Genomic DNA, 26,262 nt, shown 5'->3' with positions numbered 1-26,262 from the left:
CTCCGTTAAAGCTGTACATCTGTTCCTCTGAAGTTGGCTCATGCTGGGTTCAGTTTCTACACTCACACTCCACTCCCCCCCCCGCCCCACCCGTCAACAGCCGCCGCCCCCCCCCCCAACACAGCTCCCTCCCCACCCGCTCCCTCCCTACCCACCCCCACCCCCGCCCCCCCTCTGTCTCTCTCTCCCTGTTCCGAAAATGCTGACTGTGGCTGGGATCATAGAGTCATAGAGGTTTACAGCATGGAAACAGGCCCTTCGGCCCAACTTGTCCATGCCGCCCTTTTTTAAAAACCCCTACGCTAATCCCAATTGCCCACATTTGGCCCATATCCCTCTATACCCATTTCACCCATGTAACTATCTAAATGCTTTTAAAAGACAGAATTGTACCCGCCTCTACTACTACCTCTGGCAGCTTGTTCCAGACACTCACCACTCACTGTGTGAAAAAATTGCCTCTCTGGGCACTTTTGTATCTCTCCCCTCTCACCTTAACCTGTGCTCTCTAGTTTTAGAATCCCCTACCTTTGGGAAAAGGTATTGACTATCCAGCTGATCTGTGCCCCTCATTATTTTATAGACCTCTATAAGGTCACCCCTCAGCCTCCTACGCTCCAGAGAAAAAAGTCCCAGTCTATCCAGCCTCTCCTTATAACTCAATCCATCAAGTCCCAGTAGCATCCTAGTAAATCTTTTCTGCACTCTTTCTAGTTTAATAATATCCTTTCTATAATAGGGTGACCAGAATTGCACACAGTATTCCAAGTGTGGCCTTACCAATGTCTTGTACAACTTCAACAAGATGTCCCAACTCCTGCATTCAATGTTCTGACCGATGAAACCAAGCATGCCGAATGCCTTCTTTACCACTCTGTCCACCTGTGACTCCACTTTCAAGGAGCTATGAACATGTACCCTTAGATCTCTTTGTTCTGTAACCCTCTCCAACGCCCTACCATTAACTGAGTAAGTCCTGCCCTGGTTCAATTTACCAAAATGCATCACCTCGCATTTGTCTAAATTAAACTCCACCTGCCATTCGTCAGCCCACTGGCCCAATTGATCAAGATCCCGTTGCAATTGGAGATAACTTTCTTCACTGCTCACTATGCCACCAATCTTGGTGTCATCTGCAAACTTACTAACAATGCCTCCTATATCCTCATCCAAATTATTAATATAAATGACAAATAACAGTGGACCCAACACTGATCCCTGAGGCACACCGCTGGTCACAAGTCTCCAGTTTGAAAAACAACCGTCTACAACCACCCCCTGGCTTCTGTCAAGAACTTACTGTGTTTGCCCCAGTCCAACACCGGCATCTCCACATTCTGTCAAGAAGCCAATTTTGTATCCATTTAGATACCTCACCCTGGATGCCGTGAGATTTAACCTTATGCAACAACCTACCATGCGGTACCTTGTCAAAGGCCTTGCTAAAGTCCATATAGACAACATGAACTGCACTGCCCTCATCTACCTTCTTGGTTAAACCTTCAAAAAACTCGATCAAATTTGTAAGACATGATTTTCCACTCACAAAGCCATGCTGACTGTCCCTAATCAGTCCTTGCATCTCTAAATGCCTGTAGATCGTATCTCTCAAAATACCTGCCAGCAACTTACCCACCACAGATGTGAGGCTCACTGACCTGTAGTTCCCAGGTTTTTCCCTGCAGCCCTTTTTAAACAAAGGCACAACATTTGCCACTCTCCAATCTTCAGGTACCTCACACGTGACAATTGATGATTCAAATATCTCGGCTAGGGGACCCGCAATTTCCTCCCTAGCCTCCCACAATGTCCTGGGATACACTTCATCAGGTCCCGAGGATTTATCTACCTTGATGCGCTTTAAGACTTCCAGCATCTCCTTCTCTGTAATATGTACACTCCTCAAGACATCACTATTTATTTCCCCAAGTTCCCTAACATCCGTGCTTTTCTCAATCGTAAATACTGATGAGAAATATTCATTTAGGATCTCACCCATGTTCTGCACTCACTGGTTCCCTCTCTTCCTGGACTAAACACCAGAGCCCACCCACCTTAAATATACATTGTTTTATAGATTGAAAGAGCACAGGTTGAAGCTACGCAGCCTGTGCTGCTTCTTTGGAAAATTTACTGGGTCAGTCCCCCAATCCCCTGACACTGTCAGAATGAAGTGTTTCTACTGCACTAAGAGGTGGTGGAATAGGGGTTTCTTGTGGAAGGATTGATTGATTGGTGTACTGACCAGAAATAAATGCCAAACGTGTTGGTGACTGAAACAGAGTAAGTTTTCGAGTCCAATGGGAATTCATAGAAACCAATTTAAGAAGAAGAGACACATTGAACTCGAAGTATTAAGTCAGTTTAACTCTTCGAAGGTACTGCCAACCTGCTGTATTGATTTCAGATCTCCAGCACCTGCAGTATTTTGTTTAATTTTAAGGTTCAAAAGCAGATTACAAAAGCAGGGAAGTCATGTTGGAGTTGATTAGAACTTTAGTGAGGCCACAGCTAGAATACTGTGTGCAGTTCTGGTCACCACATTATAGGAACAATGTGATTGCACTGAAGGGGGTGGATAGGTGATTCACCAGGATGCTTCCAGGGATGGAACATTTAAGTTATGAGGAGAGGCTGTGTAGACCTGGGTTGTTTTCGTTGGGGTAGAGAAGGCTGATCGAGGTGTACCAGATTATGAGGGACAAAGAACAAACAAAGAACAAAGAACAATACAGCACAGGAACAGGTCCTTCGGCCCTCCAAGCCCGCGCCACTCCCTGGTCCAAACTAGACCACTCTTTTGTATCCCTCCATTCCCGTTCATGTGGCTATCTAGATAAGTCTTAAACATTCCCAGTGTGTCCGCCTTCACCACCTTGCCCAGCAGCGCATTCCAGGCCCCCACCACCCTCTGTGTAAAATACGTCCTTCTGATATCCGTGTTAAACCTCCCCCCCCCCCCGCCCCCCTCACCTTGAACCTATGACCCCTCGTGAAAGTCACCACCGACCTGGGAAAAATCTTCCCACCATTCACCTTGTCTATGCCTTTCATAATTTTATACACCTCTATTAGGTCATCCCTCATCCTCCGTCTTTCCAGTGAGAACAACCCCAGTTTACCCAATCTCTCCTCATAACTAAGCCCTTCCATACCAGGCAACATCCTGGTAAACCTCCTCTGCACTCTCTCGAAAGCCTCCACGTCCTTCCGGTAGTGTGGCGACCAGAACTGGGCGCAGTATTCCAAATGCGGCCGAACCAACGTTCTATACAACTGCAACATCAGACCCCAACTTTTATACTCTATGCCCCGTCCTATAAAGGCAAGCGTGCCATATGCTTTATTCACTACCTTCTCCACCTGTGACGTCACCTTCAAGGATCTGTGGACTTGCACACCCAGGTCCCTCTGCGTATCTACACCCTTTATGGTTCTGCCATTTATCGTATAGCTCTCCCCTACGTTAGTTCTACCAAAATGCATCACTTTGCATTTATCTGGATTGAACTCCATCTGCCATTTCTTTGCCCAAATTTCCAGCCTATCTATATCCTTCTGTAGCCCCTGACAATGTTCCTCACTATCTGCAAGTCCAGCCATTTTCGTGTCGTCCGCAAACTTACTGATCACCCCAGTTACACCTTCTTCCAGATCGTTTATATAAATCACAAACAGCAGAGCTCCCAATACAGAGCCCTGCGAGACACCACTAGTCACATGCATCCAGCCGGAAAAAGACCCTTCCACTACCACCCTCTGTCTTCTGTGACTAAGCCAGTTCTCCACCCATCTAGCCACCTCCCCCTTTATCCCATGAGATCCAACCTTTTGCACCAACCTACCATGAGGGACTTTGTCAAACGCTTTACTAAAGTCCATATAGACGACATCCACGGCCCTTCCCTCGTCAACCATTCTAGTCACTTCTTCAAAAAACTCCACCAGGTTAGTGAGGCATGACCTCCCTCTCACAAAACCATGCTGACTATCGTTAATGAGTTTATTCCTCTCTAAATGTGCATACATCCTATCTCTAAAAATCCTCTCCAACAACCTCCCTACCACGGACGTCAAGCTCACCGGCCTATAATTTCCCGGGTTATCCTTCCTACCCTTCTTAAATAATGGGACCACATTAGCTATCCTCCAATCCTCTGGGACATGGACAGAGTTGATAGGGAGCAGCTGTTCCCCTTAGTTAAAGGGTCAGCCACGGGGAGACACAAGTTCAAGGTGAGGGACAGGAGATTTAGTGGGGGATGTCAGGAAAAACTTACTTTACGCAGAGAGTGGTGACAGTCTGGAATGCACTGCCTGGGAGGGTGGTAGTGGTGGGTTGCCTCACATCCTTTAAAAAGTACCGGGATGGGCACTTGGCACATCAAAACATTCAAGGCCAAGGGCCAAGCGCTGGTAAATGGGATAAGGTGGGAGTCCAAGTTTTTCTTGCGTGTCTGTGCAGAGTCGATGGGCTGAAGGGCCACTTCTGCACTGAATGATTCTATGATTCATTGCATAATCAAGAACGTAGAGTATTTGGTAGAGTTTAATTCAATAATTATACACCTCCCACACGGCCCTGTGGCATTTTTAATAAAGGATCATGTTTGGGGAATGTCTCTAGATGAATCATGAAGTTACATGACACAGACATGTCTGGCGTGCAACCTCACAATTACTAACTGGCTGGTATTTTGAAAATATGAAGGTGCTCGGCATAGCTGTAACGTGAAAGAGGCTGTCACCAGCTGACCTATTAAAGCCACATCATTGTTAGAGCCGACTAGGGTTTATGTTATAGCTCCCAATTTTTAAACAAGGGCATTACCAGACTGGTGCTGCTTGTTAGGTTCCAAATGGCAGTTGGAATCGCTTGAATAAATTCACAGTGCAATATTCAGCCCGGAAACAGAGTTAAGTGTTACGATCACAGCCCTTTAAAACAATATTAATACAATCACCAACTATTCCAACAGCTTTTTTGGTTGTAACCGTTATGGAATATTTCATCTCTGTCAAAAGCATGACTTCCCCATAATAAAACCACTCACCCACCACTCCATATTGCTGGTGTCGGGGCAAATTACTATTTGTAAGATGACAAAAGATCAGCAGCAGGAGTTACTGAAAAGGGTGATGGGAATAACCAGGCAAACTGACTCACCAGAATGGGATTTCAAATGACTGATCCAAAGCACAATCATTGTCACAAGCACCAAAGTTTCCAGTTATAACCGATTCAAAAACATATCAGGAAACTCGCCTTAATGTGATTGTGGCCAAAGAATCTGCACCACAGGGACTCTTCTTTATCTCTTGAAGAAACTGGGGATTTATTTATACTACATGAGGAGGCTTTGCCTCACAAGGATGGTTTTAATTTGAAATTGGTCTCATCTATATAGCACAGAGAAAAAAACTGGCTCTGTCTATGGATCAAATCGGGAAATATAAGACATAGAAACAGGAGTAGACCTTTCAGCCCATCGATTCTGCTCCTCTATACAATGAGATCATGACTGACTGGGTTTAATCGTCAACTCCACTTTCCCCAAAGGCCTCGATTCCCTTGAAATCTGTCTCAACCTTGAACATACTTAATGACCCAGGGCTCCACAGTTCTCTGCAGCAATTCCACAGATACACTACCCTCCGAGAGAAGAATTTCCTCCTTATTATGGGGTTATACCCTCTGGTCCTAAACTCTTCCACAAGAGGAAACATCCTCTCAGTATCTACCCTGTCAAGCCCTCTGAGGATCCTATATGTGTCAATAACGTCACCTCTCATTCTTCTAAACTCCAGTGAGTACAGTCCAAACCAATTTAACCTCTTCTCATAAGAAAATCCCTCCGTCCTGGGGATCAACCGAGTGAACCTTCCTTGGACTGTGTCCAAAGCCAATATATCTTTCCTGAGGTAAGGGAACCAAAACTCTTCACAGTATTCCAAGTGTGGTCTCACTAGTGCCTTGTATAGTTCTCGCAAGACTTCCCTATGCTTATACTCAATTCCCGTGGAAATGAAGATCAACATTGCATTGCCTTCCCAATTATTTACTGTACTTGCAAGAGAGCTTTTTGTGAATTATGCACGAGAAGCGCTAAATCCCCCTGTCTTCTTCATTGAAATAATATTCAACTCTTTTATTCTTCCTAACAAAGTGCATAAATTTACATTTTCCTATATTATATTCCATCTGCCAAGTTTTTGCCCAGTCACCTAACTTGTTTATTTCCCTCCATATATCCTCACCATTTGCTTTCCGACCTGTTTTTGTGTCATCCAAAAACCTGGCAATAGTACATTCACTTCCTTCGTCCAATTCATTAAGATGTATTGTAACTCATTGTGGTCCCAGCACGGATCACTGTGGCACTCCACTAGTTGGCAATCTGAAAATACCCCTCTTATCCCAACTTTCTGTCTTCTCTCAGTTAGTTAATCCTCTGTCGATGATAATATACTACCCCCAACACCATTGGATCGTATCTTATTAAGCAACCTCCTGTGTGGTACAATAGCGAACACTTTTTGGAAATCAAAGTATATTGCATTTACTTGGTCATCTTTATATGTATCCTGCTTGTTGCCACCTCAAAGAATTCTAATAAGTTTCCTCTTCATGAAGCCATGATTGCTCTGCTTGGTAATGTTATGAATTTTTAAATGCGCTCACACTACATCCTTTATAGTGGAGTCCAACATTTTCCCAGTGAATGAAATTAAGCTAACTGGCTAGTAGTTACTTGTATTTTTGTCTCCCTCCGTTTTAAAACAAAGCTCTCAAATTGACAGTTTTTCAATCCTCTAGCCTTTTCCAAAATTTAAGGATTATTGGAAGATTACTCCCAGTGAATCCAATATAGCAGTAGCTACTTCTTTTAATATCCTGGAATGCAACATATCAGTTCCAGCACTTATTACCTTTAGCTCCATTATATTCCTTCTACGTTTATTTTGCTAATGATAGGTATTGTATTTATTTCCTCTCTCCTTCTGCCCTTTGACCGTTTAGTGTTACCGGAATATCATTAGTATATTCCACCCTGCAGACTGATGCAAAGTATTTGCTTAACTCTTCTAACACTTCCTGGTTCCCCATTATTATTTCGCCAGTCTCACAATGTTCACGTTGGCCTCTTTCTTTCTTTTTATATGTTTGAAGACTTTCTTGCTGTCCGTTTTTATATTGCTTGCTAATTTATCCTCATAGTTCATCTTCTTTATTTTATTTGGTCGTCTTTTCTTGTTTTTTTAAACCTTCCCAATCCTCTGGTTTAGCACAAACCTTTCTCACATTACAATGTTTCCTTCTTTCAGTTTAATACGATCCTTCTCACATCCTCGGTTTACCATGGTTGATTTACCCCTTCCTAGAATCCTTCTTCGTCACTGGGCTATATCTTTGTTTTGAGTCATGAACTATTTTCAGAAACGTCTGTCATTGTTGATCAACCATCTTTCCTGCTAAAAGAGAAAATGCTGGAAAATCTCAGCAGGTCTGGCAGCATCTGTAAGGAGAGAAAAGAGCTGACGTTTCGAGTCCAGATGACCTTTGTCAAAGCTTTGTCGGCTTCGACAAAGGGTCACCTGGACTCGAAACGTCAGCTCTTTCTCTTCTTCCCGATGCTGCCAAACCTGCTGATATTTTCCAGCATTTTCTCTTTAGGTTTCAGATTCCAGCATCCGAATTAATTTGCTTTTATCTTTGCTGCCTATCCCAATACCAGTACCCTCCAGCCAACTCCATCCTGATTCCTTAATAATTACTCTTATTTAAGTTTAGCACAGTTGTTTCTGTCACAAGTTTGTCACTCTCAACTTGAATGTGTAATCCTGCCAGGCTATCATCATTACTTCCTGGGGGATATTTTGCTCTGAGATTGTTTATTAAACCTGCCGCATTGCACATTACCAAATCCAAAGCAGCCTGATGCTTGATTGGATCCACAACGTACTTTCCCAAATACACTTTATGAATTCTTCCTCATAGCTCACTCAACATTAAGATAAAAATCACCTATGATTAAAATACTGCCTCTTTTGCATGTCCTTATTGTATCCTGATTTATTCTCCTAGAGTATAGATAGTCTTAGGGAGTGGGCAAGGGTCTGGCTGATGGAGTACAATGTTGGTAATTGTGAGGTCATCCATTTTGGCAGGATTAACAGCAAAATGGACTCTTATATAAATGGTAAAAAATTGCAGGATGCTGCTGTGCAGAGGGACCTGGGTGTCTTTGTCTACAAATCACAAGGAGTTGGTTTGCATGTGCAGCAGGTAATTAAGAAGGCAAATGGAATTTTGTCCTTCATTGTGAGAGGGATGGGGTTTAAAAACAGCGAGGTTATGTTGTAGCTGTATAAGGTGCTGGTGAGGCCACACCTGGAGTACTGTGTACAGTTTTGGTCTCCTTACTTGAGAAAGGATATACTGGCACTGGAGAGGGTGCAGAGGAGATTCACTAGGTTGATTCCGGAGTTGAGTGGGTTGGCTTATGAGAAGAGACTGAGTAGACTGGGGCTATACTCATTGGAATTCAGAAGAATGAGGGGAGATCTTATAGAAACATATAAGATTATGAAGGGAATAGATAAGATAGAAGCAGGGAAGCTGTTTCCACTGGCAGGTGAAACTAGAACTAGGGGGCATGGCCTCAAAATGTGGGGAAGCAGATTTAGGACTGAGTTGAGGAGGAACCTCTTCACACAAAGGGTTGTGAATCTGTGGGATTCCCTGCCCAGTGAGGCAGTTGAGGCTACCTCATTGAATGTTTTTAAGGCAAGAATAGATACATGTTTGAATAGTAAAGGAATTAAGGGTTATGGTGAGCGGGCGGGTAAGTGAAGCTGAGTCCACGAAAAGATCAGCCATGATCTTATTGAATGGTGGAGCAGGCTCGAGGGGCCAGATGGCCTCTTGTGTTCTTAGTGCCGCTACTGTTCTTGTGTTCTTGTGTTCTTAGTACAGCTACTGTTAGGGGACTTTTTGACTACTCCCAGCATTATCTTCTTCCCCATGTTATTTCTTACCTCCACCCATATGGATTTTACATCTTCCAATCCAAGATCACTCCCCATGGTTGTACTTATTCCGTCTTGTATGAACAAAGTAACTCCACCACCCTTTCCTCTGTATCTGTCCTTACAAAAGGTAACATAGCCCTGAATATTTAGCTCCCAACTTGGATCTTCTTGTCATCACATCTCTTATTTGTGTGAATACATTTGTGTGTCACGAGGTGAGGTGGGATGATCAATGGAATCCCTTCCCACATATGGAATATGTGAACACACTCTCCCCAGTGTTGTGAATTGAGATGATTGTGTGAACCCTGTTCCACAGTGACAGCATCTGAATGTTTTCACATCTGTATAAACATGTTGATGGCATCTCAGGCCCTCTAGCTTTCTGCGGCATTTCCCACATTCGAGGCATATAAAATGTCTGCAATCAGTGTGAACTCCTCGGTGCTTCAGCAAGATGGATGAATTAATGAATCCCTTCCCACACTCAGAAGAGATGAATGGACTCTCTCATGTCTGTGTGTATTGTTATTTCAGCAGATCCTCTCTGACTTTATCTGTCTTCTCATAGTCAGAACATTGGAATGCTTTCATCAGTGTGAACATGCTGTTGTTTCAGTAGATGGAATGACGGAGTGAAATCTTCCCACAAACGGAGCAGGTGAATGACATCTGTCCAGTGTAATCTCACTGGTGTCTCAGCAGATAGAGTGAATCAGTGAATTCCTTTCCACGAATGGAAAAGGTGAACAGCGTCACCCCAGTGTGAATAAACCCACAAAGTCCCAGCTCAATCAGAAAATTCAATTTTTGCCCATGGTCCCCACATTGACAGGGGACAGTCCCCACATTGACAGGGGACAGTCCCCACATTGACAGGGGACCACATTGACAGTTGACCTGATTGAAATTGCATATCAGCAAGCCAGGTGATTAATTTCCGCCTCATCCACAAAAAGAATTTGTCAACACTAGCCCCTCGCTTTTTACGGTACTTCTTGCTTCCATGTTCACAGGTGGAGAAGGTGGTGAAGAAGGCATATGGCATGCTTGCCTTTATAGGACGGGGCATAGAGTATAAAAGTTGGGGTCTGATGTTGCAGATGTATAGAACGTTGGTTCGGCCGCATTTGGAATACTGCGTCCAGTTCTGGTCGCCACACTACCAGAAGGACGTGGAGGCTTTGGAGAGAGTGCAGAGGAGGTTTACCAGGATGTTGCCTGGTATGGAGGGGCTTGGTTATGAGGAGAGATTGGGGAAACTGGGGTTGTTCTCCTTGGAAAGACGGAGGATGAGGGGAGACTTAATAGAGGTGTATAAAATTATGAAAGGCATAGATAGGGTGAACGGTGGGAAGCTTTTCCCCGGGTCGGTGGTGACGTTCACGAGGGGTCATAGGTTCAAGGTGAAGGGGGGGAGGTTTAACACAGATATCAGAAGGACATATTTCACACAGAGGGTCGTGGGGGCCTGGAATGTGTTGCCGGGCAAGGTGGTGGAGGCGGACACACTGGGAACGTTTAAGACTTATCTAGACAGCTATATGAACGGAGTGGGAATGGAGGGATACAAAAGAGTGATCTAGTTTGGACCAGGGAGCGGCGCGGGCTAATTGTTCCTGTTTTCTCGTTTCAAGGCTTCATTCTACGATCATCCTGCTGGTGCCAGTACAGAGTGAGACTGCGGATAGTTGGGAACCTGTCTCGGGGGCAGGGGATTCATATGGTGTTCGTGGAAGTGGAAATGACTAGGGTTGGGAAGCATTTTCCGATCGGGGCCATTGTGATCTCCTGGACTCGTTTCGATCGCCTCAGGGGGTCGGAGAGGAATTTCCCAGATTTTTTTTCCCCATATTGGCCCTGGGGTTTTTCACTCTGGGTTTTCGCCTCTCCCTGGAGATCACATGGTCTGGAATGGGGGGGTGGGGGTAAGTTAATAGGTTGTAATGAACAAAGCATCGTAGCTGTGAGGGACAGCTCGGTGGATAGGATATTGGTATGTAGATAGGCTGGAAAATTGGGCGGGGATCCTGGATTCAGGATTCAATCCTGGACCGGGGAGCGGCGCGGGCTTGGAGGGCCGAAGGGCCTGTTCCTGTGCTGTATTGTTCTTTGTTCTTTGTTCTTTGTTCTTTGTCTACATCACTGAATTGATTGATTGTCAGGTTTTGGTACGATGCTTGATTTGAACTCACCATCTCAAAATTCTATCTGCTATCCTGTGAAATTAATTAAAGAAAGGAAAATGTAACGTGAGAGAACACACAAAAAAGGCAGGTTGTGAATTTGAGCTGAATGGATTTGTGGGATCAGTTCAAGGAAAAATAGAGCTGGAAAGATGTCAACTGGTTCCTTCATGACCTCCAGTTGAGGGAACCAGCTACTTGCTCTGCAATTACAAAAGACATACGAATATAGAAATTCGGAACAAGAATATGCCGAATGCCCTTCCAGCCTGCTCTTCATTCAATATGACCATGGCTATCTGATTGGAATTTCAACTCCAATTTTCTGTCAACATTATAAATCCTTTGATTCCTTTATTAATTTATAATCTACCTAACTCAGACTGAAAATATCCTCTGATACTCCCTCTACTGCTCTCTGTAGAGGAGAATTCCAAAGACACCGCTCTCAGAGAAAAAAACTTTCTATCTTAAATGGAGACACCTTATTTTTAAACCGTGCCTCTTAATTTCAATCTGGCTCACAAGGGGAAACATTCTCACAGCATTAAACTTGTCATGTTCCCGCAGGATCATATATGTTTCAGTCAGATCATCTCTCATTTTTTCTAAGCTCCAGTGGATACAGGCCTAGCCTGTTCATAATAACATGGTGCTTTTCTATTCTTACTGCCAAAGTTGACATATTCATATTTTCCCACGTTACAAGACATTTGCTATTATTTTGTCCACTCACTTAAATTATCTACCTCTTTTTTTATTCATTGAAGGATGTTGGCATCACTGCTTGGGCCAGTATTTATTGCCCATCTGAGTGGCTTGCCATGCCATTTCAGTGCAACCACAATGCTGTGGATCTAGAGTCACGTGCAGGCCAGGCAAAGGAAACGATAATCTCCAAATTCTCCTCCTACTCACTCTTCTACATTGTATGGAGCTGCTGTGTTTCATAACTAAAACTCTCCTAGAATCTACATTACTCCACACTCCGTCATTGAAAATTACGGGCCCACTTGACGCTCAAAAGCACCCAATGTTAAAATCAGCAGTATTTTTTCCACAATCTCCATTCTATAGAATCATAGAAATCATAGAAACCCTACAGTACAGAAAGAGGCCATTCGGCCCATCGAGTCTGCACCGACCACAATCCCACCCAGGCCCTACCCATTTTACCCACTAATCCATGCATCCCAGGACACTAAGGGGCAATTTCAGCATAGCCAATCAACCTAACTCGCGCATCTTTGGACTGTGGGAGGAAACCGGAGCACCCGGAGAAAACCCACGCAGACACGAGGAGAATGTGCAAACTCCACACAGACAGTGACCCAAGCCGGGAATCGAACCCAGGTCCCTGGAGCTGTGAAGCAGCAGTGCTAACCACTGTGCCACCGTGCCGCCCCATTTCAAACTGATGTAACAAAAATACTTGCACAAAAGAAAATGGACCGATTTTCGCTCTCAACTTCCTTGCCTGATAACAACCCACTCTTAATCGGACTGCCTGCAAATTTGGACACAGTTCTATGATCAACATCTGCAACATAACAAAGGAAAAGTACTGAAGGTGCTGGAAATTTGAAATCAAAAGAGAAAATTCTGGAAAGATAATTACATTTCTTGGTAGTTGATCTTCCATCAGGCTGCAGTGAAGCTTGCCAAACTACCTGAGTAATGGCAGCAGTGATTCCCACAATCATTCTGCACCTCAGAGTTCGGCAGTCTCTCTCCCCTTAAATAATATGCTGCTTCCTTATTCTTCCTGGGAGAATCATGTTTCAACCATCATGCACCGTGATTGCATGTAGAACATGCCTTGTCCTCTGAGCTCTTCTTCTGTTGTTTCCAAAATGAATCACTCAGACGTGCCAACTTTCCCCTGCCAGAAGAAATTAGTAAGTTCAGTGAATGAAGAAAAAATGAGACCTTGAATCTGAATTTCAAATACAAATGCTTGCGCATTTCAACCTTTCTGAAGGTGATAGATGGCGTTCACTTGTATGGAGCATTCTAGATATCTTGATCCGCCATTGATGTGAAGCAGAATGGACAGATTTTCATGTCTTTTAATCAACGTAAATAAATAATTTAAAATGGAATAGGATGAAACAGTGATCATTCACTTGTATCTTCCATTGTTGTGACCCCGATCTTCCGGGGTTTCACACTCGGGATGAAGGGGATCAGTGAGGGGGAGGTTCCAGCAAAATAACCCCTTCCTGGTTTTCGCAACGCAATGTGGAGATGCCGGCGTTGGACTGGAGTAAACACAGTAAGAGTTTTAACAACATCAGGTTAAAGTCCAACAGGTTTATTTGGTAGCAAATGCCATTAGCTTTCGGAGCGCTGCTCCTTCGTCAGATGGAGTGGATATTTGCTCACAAACAAGGCACACAGAGACACAAAATCAAGTTACAGAATACTGATTAGAATGTGAATCTTTACAGCTAATCAAGTCTTAAAGATACAGACAATGTGAGTGGAGGGAACATTAGGCACAGGTTAAAGAAACGTGTATTGTCTCCAGACAGGACAGCCAGTGAGATTCTGCAAGTCCAGGAGGCAAACTGTGGGGGTTACTGATAGTGTGACATGAACCCAAGATCCCGGTTGAGGCCGTCCTCATGTGTGCGGAACTTGGCTATCAGTTTCTGCTCAGCGACTCTGCGCTGTTGTGTGTCGTGAAGGAAGCCTTGGAGAACGCTTACGCGAATATCAGAGGCCGAATGCCCGTGACTGCTGAAGTGCTCCCCCACAGGAAGAGAACAGTCTTTCCTGGTGATTGTTGAGCGGTGTTCATTCATCCGTTGTTGTAGCATCTGCATGGTTTTTCCAATGTACCATGCCTCAGGACATCCTTTCCTGCAGCGTATCAGGTAGACAATGTTGGCCGAGTTGCAAGTGTAGGTACCGTGTACCTGGTAGATGGTGTTCTCACGTGAGATGATGATGGCATCCATGTCGATGATCCAGCACGTCTTGCAGAGGTTGCTGTGGCAGGGTTGTGTGGTGTCATAGTCACTGTTCTCCTGAAGGCTGGGTAGTTTGCTGCGGACAATTGTCTGTTTGAGGTTGTGCGGTTGTTTAAAGGCAAGATGTGGGGGTGTGGGGATGGCCTTGGCGAGATGTTCATCTTCATCAATGACATGTTGAAGGCTCTGGAGGAGATGCCGTAGCTTCTCCACTCTGGGGAAGTACTGGACGATGAAGGGTACTCTGTCCACTGTGTCCCGTGTTTGTCTTCTGAGGAGGTCGGTGTGATTTTTCGCTGTGGCACATCGGAACTGTCGATCGATGAGTTATTATGAGGGCATCTTTCAGTGTCTGGAGGTGTATACAATACTGGATTGTGTATACAATACAGGCACAAGCCCTCCTTATACACAGGATCTGCTCGGATGAGGAGGATCACAACAGACACCACAGCGAAAAACCGCACCAACCTCCTCAGAAGACATGGGCGGTATGGTAGCATAGTGGTTAGCATTGCTGCTTCACAGCTCCAGGGACCTGGGTTCGATGCTCGTTCACTGTCTGTGCAGAGTTTACACATTCTCCCTGTGTCTGCATGGGTTTCCTCCGGGTGCTCCGGTTTCCTCCCACAGTCCAAAGATGTGCGGGTTAGGTTGATTGGCCAAGCTAAAAATTGCCCCTTAGTGTCCCGGGATGCATAGATTAGAGGGATTAGTGGGTAAATGAGGGTTAGAGGGATTTGCAGGTAAATATGTAGGGATATGGGGATAGGGCCTGGGTGGGATTGTTGTCGGTGCAGACTCGATGGGCCGAATGGCCTCTTTCTGCACTGTAGGGGTTCTATGGTTCAAATCTCGCCAAGGCCATCCCCACACCCCAATTCTTGCCTTCAAACAACCGCACAACCTCAAACAGACCATTGTCCGCAGCAAACTACCCAGCCTTCAGGAGAACAGTGAGCACGACACCACACCACCCTGCCACAGCAACCTCTGCAAGACGTGCTGGATCATCGACATGGATGCCATCATCTCACGGGAGAACACCATCTACCATCTACCAGGTACTACTCTTGCAACTCGGCCAACGTTGTCTACCTGATACGCTGCAGGAAAGGGTGTCCCGAGGCATGGTACATTGGGGAAACTATGCAGACGCTACGACAACGGATGAATGAACACCGCTCGACAATCACCAGGCAAGAATGTTCTCTTCCTGTGGGGGAGCACTTCAGCGGTCACGGGCATTCGGCCTCTGATCTTCGCGTAAGCGTTCTCCAAGATGGCCTTCACGACACATGACAGCGCAGCGTCGCTGAGCAGAAACTGAGAGCCAAGTTCCGCACACATGACGACGGCCTCAACCGCGATCTTGGGTTCATGGCACACTATCAGTAACCCCCACAGCTTTCCTGGATCTGCAGAATCTCACTGGCTGTCCTGTCTGGAGACAATACACATTTCTTTAACCTGTGCCTAATGTTCCCTCCACTCACATTGTCTGTACCTTTAAGACTTGATTAGCTGTAAAGATTCACATTCTAATCAGTATTCTGTAACTTGATTTTGTGTCACTGTATGCCCTGTTTGAGAGCAGATATCCATTCCATCTGACGAAGGAGCAGGGCTCCGAAAGCTAATGGCATTTGCTCCCAAATAAACCTGTTGGACTTTAATCTGGTGTTGTTAAAACTCTTACTGTGTTTCGCAACACAATCCAGTATCCAGTGTCAGGAATTCGGTTGATCTTCCTTTTCCTGTCGGCAGAATGCATAACAAGTCATTGGGTGATCCAGCACACGAGGAGACCATTCAGACCATCCTGCCTGTGATCCTTCAGACACAGTCCCCACTTCTTGGGCCGTTTTTAATGGGGAATTCTTTCCTGCAGCACCGAGATTCTGTCAGCAGGTGGCAGCGGTGCGCTTTGTAACAATGAAAGACTTGACTTCACACATAATCTCAACCCATTCCAGAAACTGACTGCACCCACAATGAATTACTCACAAGAACAGGAGCAGCCGTCAGGTGGCAGATTGTCACAAATGACAAACTTTTCAGATGTTCCGTGTGTTGATTTGAATGTCAGTAAGATGAAAGATGTGCTGTTCAGGTGCATTGACCCGAACAGGCGCCAGGCTGTGGCAACTATGGGAATTTCACAGTAACTTCATTGCAGTGTTAATGTAAGCCTCACTTGTGACGAATAAAATAAACATTTTAAACCAGAGCCTGAGGTAGCGGTACATATTGCTACCGCTGATGTGGGAAGGAAGGGGTCATGAAAAGAGAGTAGAGGGAAATAGGGAGACAGCTGAGAAGGAGGAAAGCAAAGGTAGTAATCTCAGGATTGCTGCCTGTGCCACGGGAGGGTGAGGGCAGGAATGGCATGAGGTGGAGGATGATGTGTGGCTGAGGGACTGGTGCAGGGGACAGGGATTCAGGTTCCTGAACCATTGGGACCTCTTTAGGGGCAGGTGTGACCTGTTTACAAAAAATGGGTGGCACTTGAATCCCTGCGGACCAATATCCTGGCGGGAACATTGGCTAAGGCAACTAGGGAGAGTTTAAACGAGATAGGTTGCGGGGAGGGGATCAAGACGAGTTGACTGGGGCGAGGAAGTTAGCTCGCAAACAGAGAAGGATTATAGACAGTGCAAGAGGGAGGATGGAGGGATAGAGAAGGGGAGAGCTCAGATCAAAGGATTGAGATGTGTTTACTTTAATGCCAGGAGTATAGTGAATAAAGGGGATGAGCTCAGAGCGTGGATCGATGCCTGGAAGTGAGATGTGGTGGCCATTACGGAGACTTGGATGTCTCAGGGACAGGACTGGATACTCCAGGTGCCGGGATTCAGATGTTTCAAGAAGGACAGGGAGGGAGGCAAGAGAACAAAGAACAAAGAATGATACAGCACAGGAACAGGCCTTTCGGCCCTCAAAGCCTGCGCCGCTCCTTGGTCCAAACTAGACCATTCTTTTGTATCCCTCCATTCCCACTCCATTCATGTGGCTATCTAGATAAGTCTTAAACGTTCCCAGTGTGTCCACCTCCACCACCTTGTCCGGCAGCGCATTCCAGGCCCCCACCACCCTCTGTGTAAAATATGTCCTTCTGATATCCGTGTTAAACCTCCCCCCACCTCACCTTGAACCTATGACCCATTGTGAATGTCACCACCGACCTGGGAAAAAGCTTCCCACCGTTCACCCTGTATATGCCTTTCATAATTTTATACACCTCGATTAGGTCACCCCTCATCCTCCGTCTTTCCAGTGAGAACAACCCCAGTTTACCCAATCTCTCCTCATAAATAGACCTTCTACACCAGGCAACATCCTGGTAAACCTCCTCTGCACTCTCTCTAAAGCCTCACGTCCTTCTGGTAGTGTGGCGACCAGAACTGGACGCAGTATTCCAAATGCGGCCGAACCAACGTTCTATACAACTGCAACATCAAATTTTATACTCTATGCCCCGTCCTAGAAAGGCAAGCATGCCATATGCCTTATTCACTACCTTCTCCACCTGTGACATCACCTTCAAGGATCTGTGGACTTGCACACCCAAGTCCCTCTGCATATCTACACTCTTTATGGTTCTGCCATTTATCGTATAGCTCCCCCCTACATTAGTTCTACCAAAATGCATCACTTTGCATTCATCTGGATTGAACTCCATCTGCCATTTCTTTGCCCAAATTTCCAGCCTATCTATATCCTTCTGTAGCGTCTGACAATGCTCCTCACTATCTGCAAGTCCAGCCATTTTCGTGTCATCTGCAAACTTACTGATCACCCCAGTTACACCTTCTTCCAGATCATTTGTATAAATCACAAACAGCAGAGGTCCCAATGCAGAGCCCTGCGGAACACCACTAGTCACAGGCCTCCAGCCAGAAAAAGACACTTCCACTACCACCCTCTGTCTTCTGTGATCAAGCCAGTTCTCCACCCATCTAGCCACCTCCCCCTTTATCCCATGAGATCCAACCTTTTGCACCAACCTACCATGAGGGACTTTATCAAATGCTTTACTAAAGTCCATATAGACGACATCCACGGCCCTTCCCTCGTCAACCATTCTAGTCACTTCTTCAAAAAACTCCACCAGGTTAGTGAGGCATGACCTCCCTCTCACAAAACCATGCTGACTATCGTTAATGAGTTTATTCCTTTCTAAATGCGCATACATCCAATCTCTAAGAATCCTCTCCAACAACGTCCCTCCCACGGACGTCAAGCTCACCAGCCTATAATTTCCTACCATCCTTCCTACCCTTCTTAAATAACGGGACCACATTAGCTATCCTCCAATCCTCTGGGACCTCACCTGTGTCCAGTGACGAGACAAAGATTTGCGTCAGAGGCCCAGTGATTTCATCTCTCGTCTCCTTGAGCAGCCTTCGAAAGATTCCATCAGGCCCTGGGGATTTGCCAGTCTTCATATTCCCTAAAAAACCTAACACTTCCTCCCTTGTAATGGAGATTTTCTCTAACCGGTCAACACTCCCCTCCGAGACACTCCCAGTCAACACATCCCTCTCCTTTGTGAATACCGATGCAAAGTATTCATTTAGGATCTCCCCTACTTTGGGCTCAAAGCATAATTCCCCACTTTTGTCCCTGAGAGGTCCGATTTTTTCCCTGACAACCCTTTTGCTCCTAATGTATGAATAAAATGCCTTGGGATTCCCCTTAATCCTGTCTGCCAAGGACATTTCGTGACCCCTTCTTGCCCTTCTAATTCCTCGTTTGAGCTCTTTCCTACTTTGTTTGTATTCCTCCAGAGCTCCCTCCATTTTTAGCTGCCTCGACCTAACATACGCCTCTCTTTTCTTTTTGACCAATCCCTCAATTTCCCTGGTTATCCACGGTTCTCGAATCCTACCTTTCCTATCCTTCTTTTTTACAGGCACATGCCTATCCTGCAGCCCTAACAACTGTTCCTTAAAAGACTCCCTCATGCCAGATGTGGATTTACCCTCAAACAGCCTCTCCCAATCAACAGCTGCCAATTTCTGCCTAATCCCACTAAAGTTAGCCTTCCCCCAATCCAACACCTTACCCTTGGTACACCACTCATCCTTTTCCATCACTATCCTAAAGCTAACAGAATTGTGGTCACTATTTGCCACATGTTTCCCTACTGAAACTTTGAAGACCTGACCGGGCTCATTCCCCAGTACTAGGTCCAGTCTGAGAGGGGGTGGAGTGGCACTGCTGATCAGGGATAGTGTCACAGCTGTAGAGAAGGTGTATGCTGTGGAGGGATTGTCCACAGAATCTCTGTGGGTAGAAGTTCAGAGTGGAAAAGGGTCGATCACTTTGCTGGGAGTTTTCTATAGGCCGTCCAATAGTAACAGGGAGGTGGAGGAGCAGATAGGGAAACAGATCCTGGAGAGATGCAGTAATAGCAGAGTTGGTGTGATGGGAGATTTTAATTTCCCAAATATAGATTGGAATATCCCTAGGGTAAGGGGATTGGATGGGGAGGAGTTCGTTAGGTGTGTTCAGGAGTATTTCCGAACACAGCATGTGGACAAGCCGATAAGAGGAGAGGCTGTACTTGATCTGATACTGACCAATGAACCTGGACAGGTGTCAGATCTCTCAGTGGGAGAGCATCCTGGGGATAGTGACCATAACTCCATCTCCTTTATGCTTGCATTGGAAAAAGAGAGGACCAGGCAAGCTAGGAAAGCGTTTATATGGAGTAAGGGGAAATATGAAGACATAAGGCAGCAAATTAGAGGAGTAAATTGGAAGGAGGTATTCTCGGGGAAACGTATTGAAGAGAGGTGGCAGTTTTTCAAGGAATGTCTGTCTAGAGTTCTACAGGACAACGTTCTGAGCAGACAGGGAAGTGTTGGTAGGTTAAAGGAACCGTGGTGCACGAAAGCTTTGTGGGACCTATTCGAGAAGAAAAGGAAAGTGTACAAAAGGTTCAGATAGCTTGGCGAAGATCGGGATCTAGATGAGTATACGGCTTGTAGGAAGGGACTAAAGAAGGAAATTAGGAGAGCCAGAAGGGTCACGAGAAGGCCTTGGCAGGTAGGATTAAGGAAAACCCTATGTGAAGAGTGAAAGGATGAGACATGAAGGAATAGGGCCTATAAAAGGTGAAGGCGGGAAAGTCTGTACGGTTTTCAGAGGAGAAGGACCTGGTTGAATGTACTGCGGGCTTGCGGTGGACTGAAAAGTTTGAGTATGTGGACTTTAAAAAAGAGGTTGTGCTGGAATCTTTGAATGGCATCAAGATAGATAAGTCACCGGGTCCGGATGGGATGTACCCCAGGTTCCTGTGGGAGGCGAGGGAAGAGATTGCAGAGCCTCTGGCGATGATCTTTGCATCATCGATGGAGACGGGAGAGGTGCCGCAGGATTGGAGGATTGCGGATGTGGTTCCTATTTTCAAGAAGGGGAATAGGAATAGCCCAGGAAATTACTGACCGGTGAGTCTAACCTTGGTGGTTGGTAAGTTGATGGAGAAGATCCTGAGGGAAAAGATTCATGAGCATTTAGAGAGGTTTAGTATGCTCAAGAATACTCAGCATGGCTTTGTCAAAGGCAGATAGTGCCTTACGAGCCTGGTGGAGTTCTTCGAAAATGTGACTAAACACATTGATGAAGGGAAAGCGGTAGATGTGGTTTATATGGATTTTAGCAAGGCATTTGATAAGGTCCCCCATGCGAGGCTTCTGGAAAAAGTGAGAGGACATGGGATCCAAGGGGCTGCTGCCCTGTGGATCCAGAACTGGCTTGTCCAAAGGAGGCAGAGAGTGGGTATAGATGGGTCTTTTTCTAAATGGAGGTCGGTCACCAGTGGTGTGCCCCAGAGGTTCTGGGACCCTTGCTGTTTGTTATTTTCATAAATGACCTGGATGAGGAAGTGGAGGGATGGGTTGGTAAGTTTGCCGATGACACAAAGGTTGGTGGGGTTGTGGATAGTCTGGAGGGATGTCAGAAGTTATAGAGGGACATAGATAGGATGCAAGACTGGGCAGAGAAGTGGCAGATGGACTTCAAGCCAGATAAATGCGTAGTGGTCCATTTTGGCAGGTCGAATGGGATGAAGGAGTATAATATAAAGGGAAAGACTCTTAGTACGGTAGAGGATCAGAAGGACTTTGGGGTCCGTGTCGATAGCACTCTAAAATCGGCCCCGCAGGTGGAGGAAGTGGTTAAGAAGGCGTATGGTGTGCTGGCCTTTATCAATCGAGGGATTGAGTTTCGGAGTCCGGGGATAATGATGCAGCTATATAAGATCCTCGTCAGACCCCACTTGGAGTACTGTGCTCAGTTCTGGATGCCTCATCACAGGAAGGATGTGGAAAAGATTGAAAGGGTGCGGAGGAGATTTACAAGGATGTTGCCTGGATTGAGGATAGGCTGAGGGAGCTCGGTCTTTTCTCCTTGGAGAGACGTAGGATGACAGGAGACCTAATAGGGGAATGTAAGATGTTGAGAGGCATCGGGTGGACTCTCAGAGGCTTTTTCCCAGGGTGGAAATGGCTGCTACGAGAGGACACAGGTTTAAGGTGCTGGGGGGTAGGTACAGGGGAAATGTTAGGGGGACATTTTTCACACAGAGGGTGGTGGGCGAGTGGAATCGGCTGCCATCAGTGGTGGTGGAGGCAAACTCAATACGGTCTTTTAAGAGACTCCTGGATGAGTACATGGGACTGAATAGGATGGAGGGTTATAGGTAGGCCTAGAAGGTAGGGATATGTTTGGCACAACTTGTGGGGCTGAAGGGCCTGTTTTGTGCTGTAGTTTTTCTCTGTTTCTATGTTTCTATATTCTAAACTTTAACTTTAAATTCCGCTGGGCTGAGTAAGGGGTGTCCATGTCCCCCAGACCAGATTGTCCTTTCTGTGCTCCACACAGGAGCAGTTTAACACCCAGACAGTAACAATAAAACTCAATGCTCAATACTGTCAGATATATGAAACATTTTACCCCAGAATCACCCAACATCTCTGTCATAAAACCTAAGATATTTATTTCCAATCAACTTTGATCTCTCCTCTTTCCCCTGTGGCTTTTAATCTATATTTACCTACTTTACTAGATATGTTTTTAAATCATAGAACCCCTACAGTGGAGAAGAAAGATATTCAACCCACCGAGTCTGCACCGACTACAATCCCACACAGCCCCAATCCCTGCAGCCCCACAGATTTACACTGCTAACCCCTGACACCAAGTGACAAATTAGCATGGCCAATCATCCCAACCCTAACTCCTTTGGCCTCTTTTAAGGTCAAACCAAATAAACAAACTCAAATTAAGTCAGGACAAAGTAAAAGGGGCAGCTCCCCAAAAGGAGGGGGAACAGTCCAAACAAAAATCAAAGTACAAAGGAAACTTAAAGACATCAAATTAAAATGTGATTATTAGGGTCGATAACGCACCCCAACCCCTGCGGTGCCCAACGGGCACGGAAGGCATCAACCACACCCGTGGACACCGCATGCTCCCTCTCCAGGGACACCTGGCCATGAACGTCGCCACAGTAGAGTGGGGGCAGACAGTCAGGATGGACGGCCCCCTCGATCGCCCGCTGCCTGGACCCGTAAATGGCGCGTTTCGCCAGGCCCAGGAGCAGGTTTACGAGGAGGTCGCCATTCCGACCCTCCCCTCTCTGCACCAGGTGTCCGTAGATCAGGAGCATGGGACTGAAGTGCAAACAAAACATCAATAAAAGGTTCTTTAGGAAAACAAAAAGGGAGTGCAGCCTAAGACACAAAACATAGACATGGTCCACAGTCTCCACGAGGCCACAGAAGGGGCAGTCTTCGGAGCCTGTGAACCAGTGAATCCTACGGTTGTGCGGAACTGCTGCATGCATCACCCTCCACCCCAGATCCCCGACGAAATTGGGGGAGATCCCTCCGTAGAGGGACCTCCAGCAGGGACCTCCACCGCCCGGCGGCAGCAAGGCCCGCCAAGGTGTATCCGGCCGACAGGCGAGGAGGCGGTAGTGGAAGGTGTGCAGCAGCAGCCCGCAGAGAAAACACCTCCGTGCGGCAGAAAAAGGCACGGAGGACATTTCCGCGAGGCGGCTCATGCTGTGGGGCACCTCACCCGAGGAGGGAGGGTTGAGGCTTTGGGCCAATGTGGAATTCCGTCCGAACAGGGGAATGCTCAGGTGGGATCCCACTGCACGCCTGCGCTGCCTCGAGTTTGTGTGCAGTTTTGGGGCCAAGTACGACTGTCCCGAGGTCCAGGATGGCTTTGGCCGCGTGCCAGACGGACACCCCCACGCGCTCAGCCAGCAGGCGGGGGCTCATCCAGCCCGCCCCTCCACCATCGAGCATGTCCCCGATTCTGGTCACCCCGGCGTCCACAGCCCTCCTCTCCGCCAGCCACCTGAAGTCACACGGCTGGAGGAGCGGATTCCTGAGCAGCGGCTCTCGCACGAGCTCTCGCACGGGCTCTCGCACGAGAGCTGCTACTCCTGACGGGGGTGAGCTGCGTCACGAGGCGACCATGTTCCAGACAGTGAGGAGGCCCTGGTAGAAGATGGGCAACTCCTGCAGGGCGGTCGAAACACATCCCAGATTGATATGCAGGAGCTGCACGTCATAATTGAGGCCGTGCCACTGGCAGAAGAAATACGTCGCCATGGCACATCATTGTGGAGGGGGCTCAATGTAAAGGTACCTCTGCAGGGCCTGGAGGAGGAAGGTCGCTATCTGAGTGCGGAGGCGCACCAGACCTTGTCCGCCCTCCTCAAGCGGGAGATGCCGAACCGCAGCAGGGACCCAGTGCAGTCGATTGTCCCAGAAGGACCGCACGAGGGTTCTCTGGATATCGGCGACAAAGTCAGGGGGAGGGGTCAAAGGGACCAGCCGGTACCACAGCATGGAGGCGACCAGCTGGTTTATGACGCGAACTCGCAGCGTTCCTGTCCAGCGATTCAGGCGGGCGGAGACTTTGGCCTCCAGCTCCCGCCAGTTCGCCGGCCAGGATTCCTCGGCTGGGTAGAGATGGGCCCCCAATTAGAGGAGGTTGGTCCTGCTCCAGGTAAAAGGCCTGAGCTCCTCCGGAAGGGGGTCCGTCTCCCAAGGACTGACAAGGAGTCTGGAGCATTTGGCCCAGTTGATCCTGGCGGAGGACGCGGCGGAGTACACCGCCTGGAAAATTGGCATGGCCAATCATCCCAACCCTAACTCCTTTGGAATCTGGGAGGAAACCAGAGCACTCGGAGGAAATCCACATAGAGAGTGACGCAAGCTTGGAATCGAACTCATGCTCCCTGGTGCTGTGAGGCAGCAGTGTTAACCACTCTGCCACCGTGTAAAACCGCAAATTTTTCTTTCTTAGGAAATCATTCAAACTTCATACATCGAACCCTCTAAGTATCTTCCCTGTAGCTGTTGTATAAAATGTCTCCTTGATATTTATAGTGTTTGATGTTTTAATGTGAGCGGCTGCAGTAATGAACACAATTCAATTTCTGGATCTGGATCTCACTGAGTTTCTCCAGTGATTTTAATCGGCAGCGGGTTCAGATGGGAGAAAAATGCGATGGAATCCAAATTCCGCCCACCTCCACCTCCTCCCTCCCCTCTCTCGCCACAGTCAACGTTCCCCGGATTCTAACCCGCCCCCCGACAGGATTCAAATAATTCCGCTCCATTTTCGTTTAGACCGCGCCAGTTTTTATCTCCAGTCTGCAAGTGGCGAGGACGTGGCCCACTTTGTAATAATAATTGCAGTAGGAATTTTGCAGTATTGTATCGGGAAATAGCGGAATTGAGGGTGTGCGGTAGCAACATCGTAACTGAAAGCGGTTTGCATCAGGAAGTGCTGAGAGTGATCATGGCTTCCAGACAACATAATTGGAGATGCCGGCGTTGGATTGGGGTGGACACAGTAAGAAGTCTCACAGCACCAGGTTAAAGTCCAACAGGTTTCCAGACAACAAGCAGAGAGTTGGACCGAGGAGACAATTTGTCCCATTTGTCTCGATTTCTTCACTGATCCGGTAATACTGGAATGAGACCACAACTTCTGCCGGCCCTGTATCACCCAGTGTTGGGAAAAGAAGGAGATAAACTCCTGTCCGGAATGTAGAGAGGAGTTTCCGGAAAGAAACCTCAGGATAAATCGGGCCTTAGCGAATCTGGCCGAGAAAGCTCGACAAATAAAGCTGAATCCGAAAGAGAAGGAAAGTAAACTTCACTGTGAGGAACATCAGGAAGAACTGAAGCTGTTTTGTGAAACTGACAAGAAATTGATCTGTTACACTTGTGTTGTTTCGCGGGTACACAGAGATCACCGCTTCCTGCCTTTCGATGTGGCCGTGGAAATCTGCAAGGTAAAAGGGAAATAATTGAAAACTAACAGCTCACTTTCCTGCTCTGACACTTTCATTCTGTGATTTTCTCTCCCAATCCCAGGATCAGCTCAAATCTTCCTTAAATTTTCTCTCAGTGAAGCGATTTCTGATTCTAGAAATGGAACAGAAACAGAAAGGGAAGATTTCTGAAGTCAGGGTAAGGTCTCCCTGTGTTGGTTTTCTGGGATCTCGGTTAGTTTTGTTCCCTTTATCGCGGGACATTAATTATGTTTCACATTTCATTGGGTAGAAACAGTCGAGCAGTCTGCAGACCCACATCACATCCGAGTTCACTAAAATGCGCCAGATTCTCACTGAGAAAGAGCAGCGTTTACTCAGAGATCTCAGTGAAGAAGAGAAGATGATTCTAGAATTAGTGGAGAAAAACCTTCGAGAGATTCAGGAGGATTTCAATTCTATTGAGGAGAAACTCTCAAAGTTGCAGAATTGAACAGAATTATGTGTCTCTTCCTGAACGGTTTTCCTGCTGTCTCTGAACTAACGGCTCCCACGCTGTCTGCAGGTTCCCGGGAATACCTGTAACCTCCTGAGAAGTAGTTTTCTTCATCTTCAAACTTGCTTTGTGATTATGTCCGTGTTTCCCAAGTTTACATTTCTCCTGGAACTCCCACTGTAATCCAGTTCCATGTGTGTGTGTGTGTGGTGTGTGAGAGTCACTGTGTCTGTGAGTGGGACTGACGTTCAGTTCTAGTTTATT

The 26,262-nt window shown here is 46.6% G+C and overlaps 1 protein-coding gene across 1 annotated transcript in view; it reads left to right on the top strand.

The window, feature by feature from the left end:
- Positions 1–25,995, top strand: part of LOC144497635 (zinc-binding protein A33-like) — an 89,565-nt gene extending 63,570 nt beyond the window's left edge. The window contains exon 3 of the mRNA XM_078219077.1: positions 25,795–25,995. Coding sequence (XP_078075203.1) covers positions 25,795–25,995 — 201 coding nt within the window. The remainder of the gene's footprint in view (positions 1–25,794) is intronic.
- The last annotated feature ends 267 nt before the right edge of the window (positions 25,996–26,262 follow it).

Source organism: Mustelus asterias, chromosome 8 (assembly GCF_964213995.1).
Source record: "Mustelus asterias chromosome 8, sMusAst1.hap1.1, whole genome shotgun sequence".
In the NCBI taxonomy this organism is placed as follows: Eukaryota; Metazoa; Chordata; class Chondrichthyes; order Carcharhiniformes; family Triakidae; genus Mustelus; species Mustelus asterias.
Note: the sequence above shows the minus strand (reverse complement) of the source record. Positions and strands in the feature narration are given on the sequence as shown.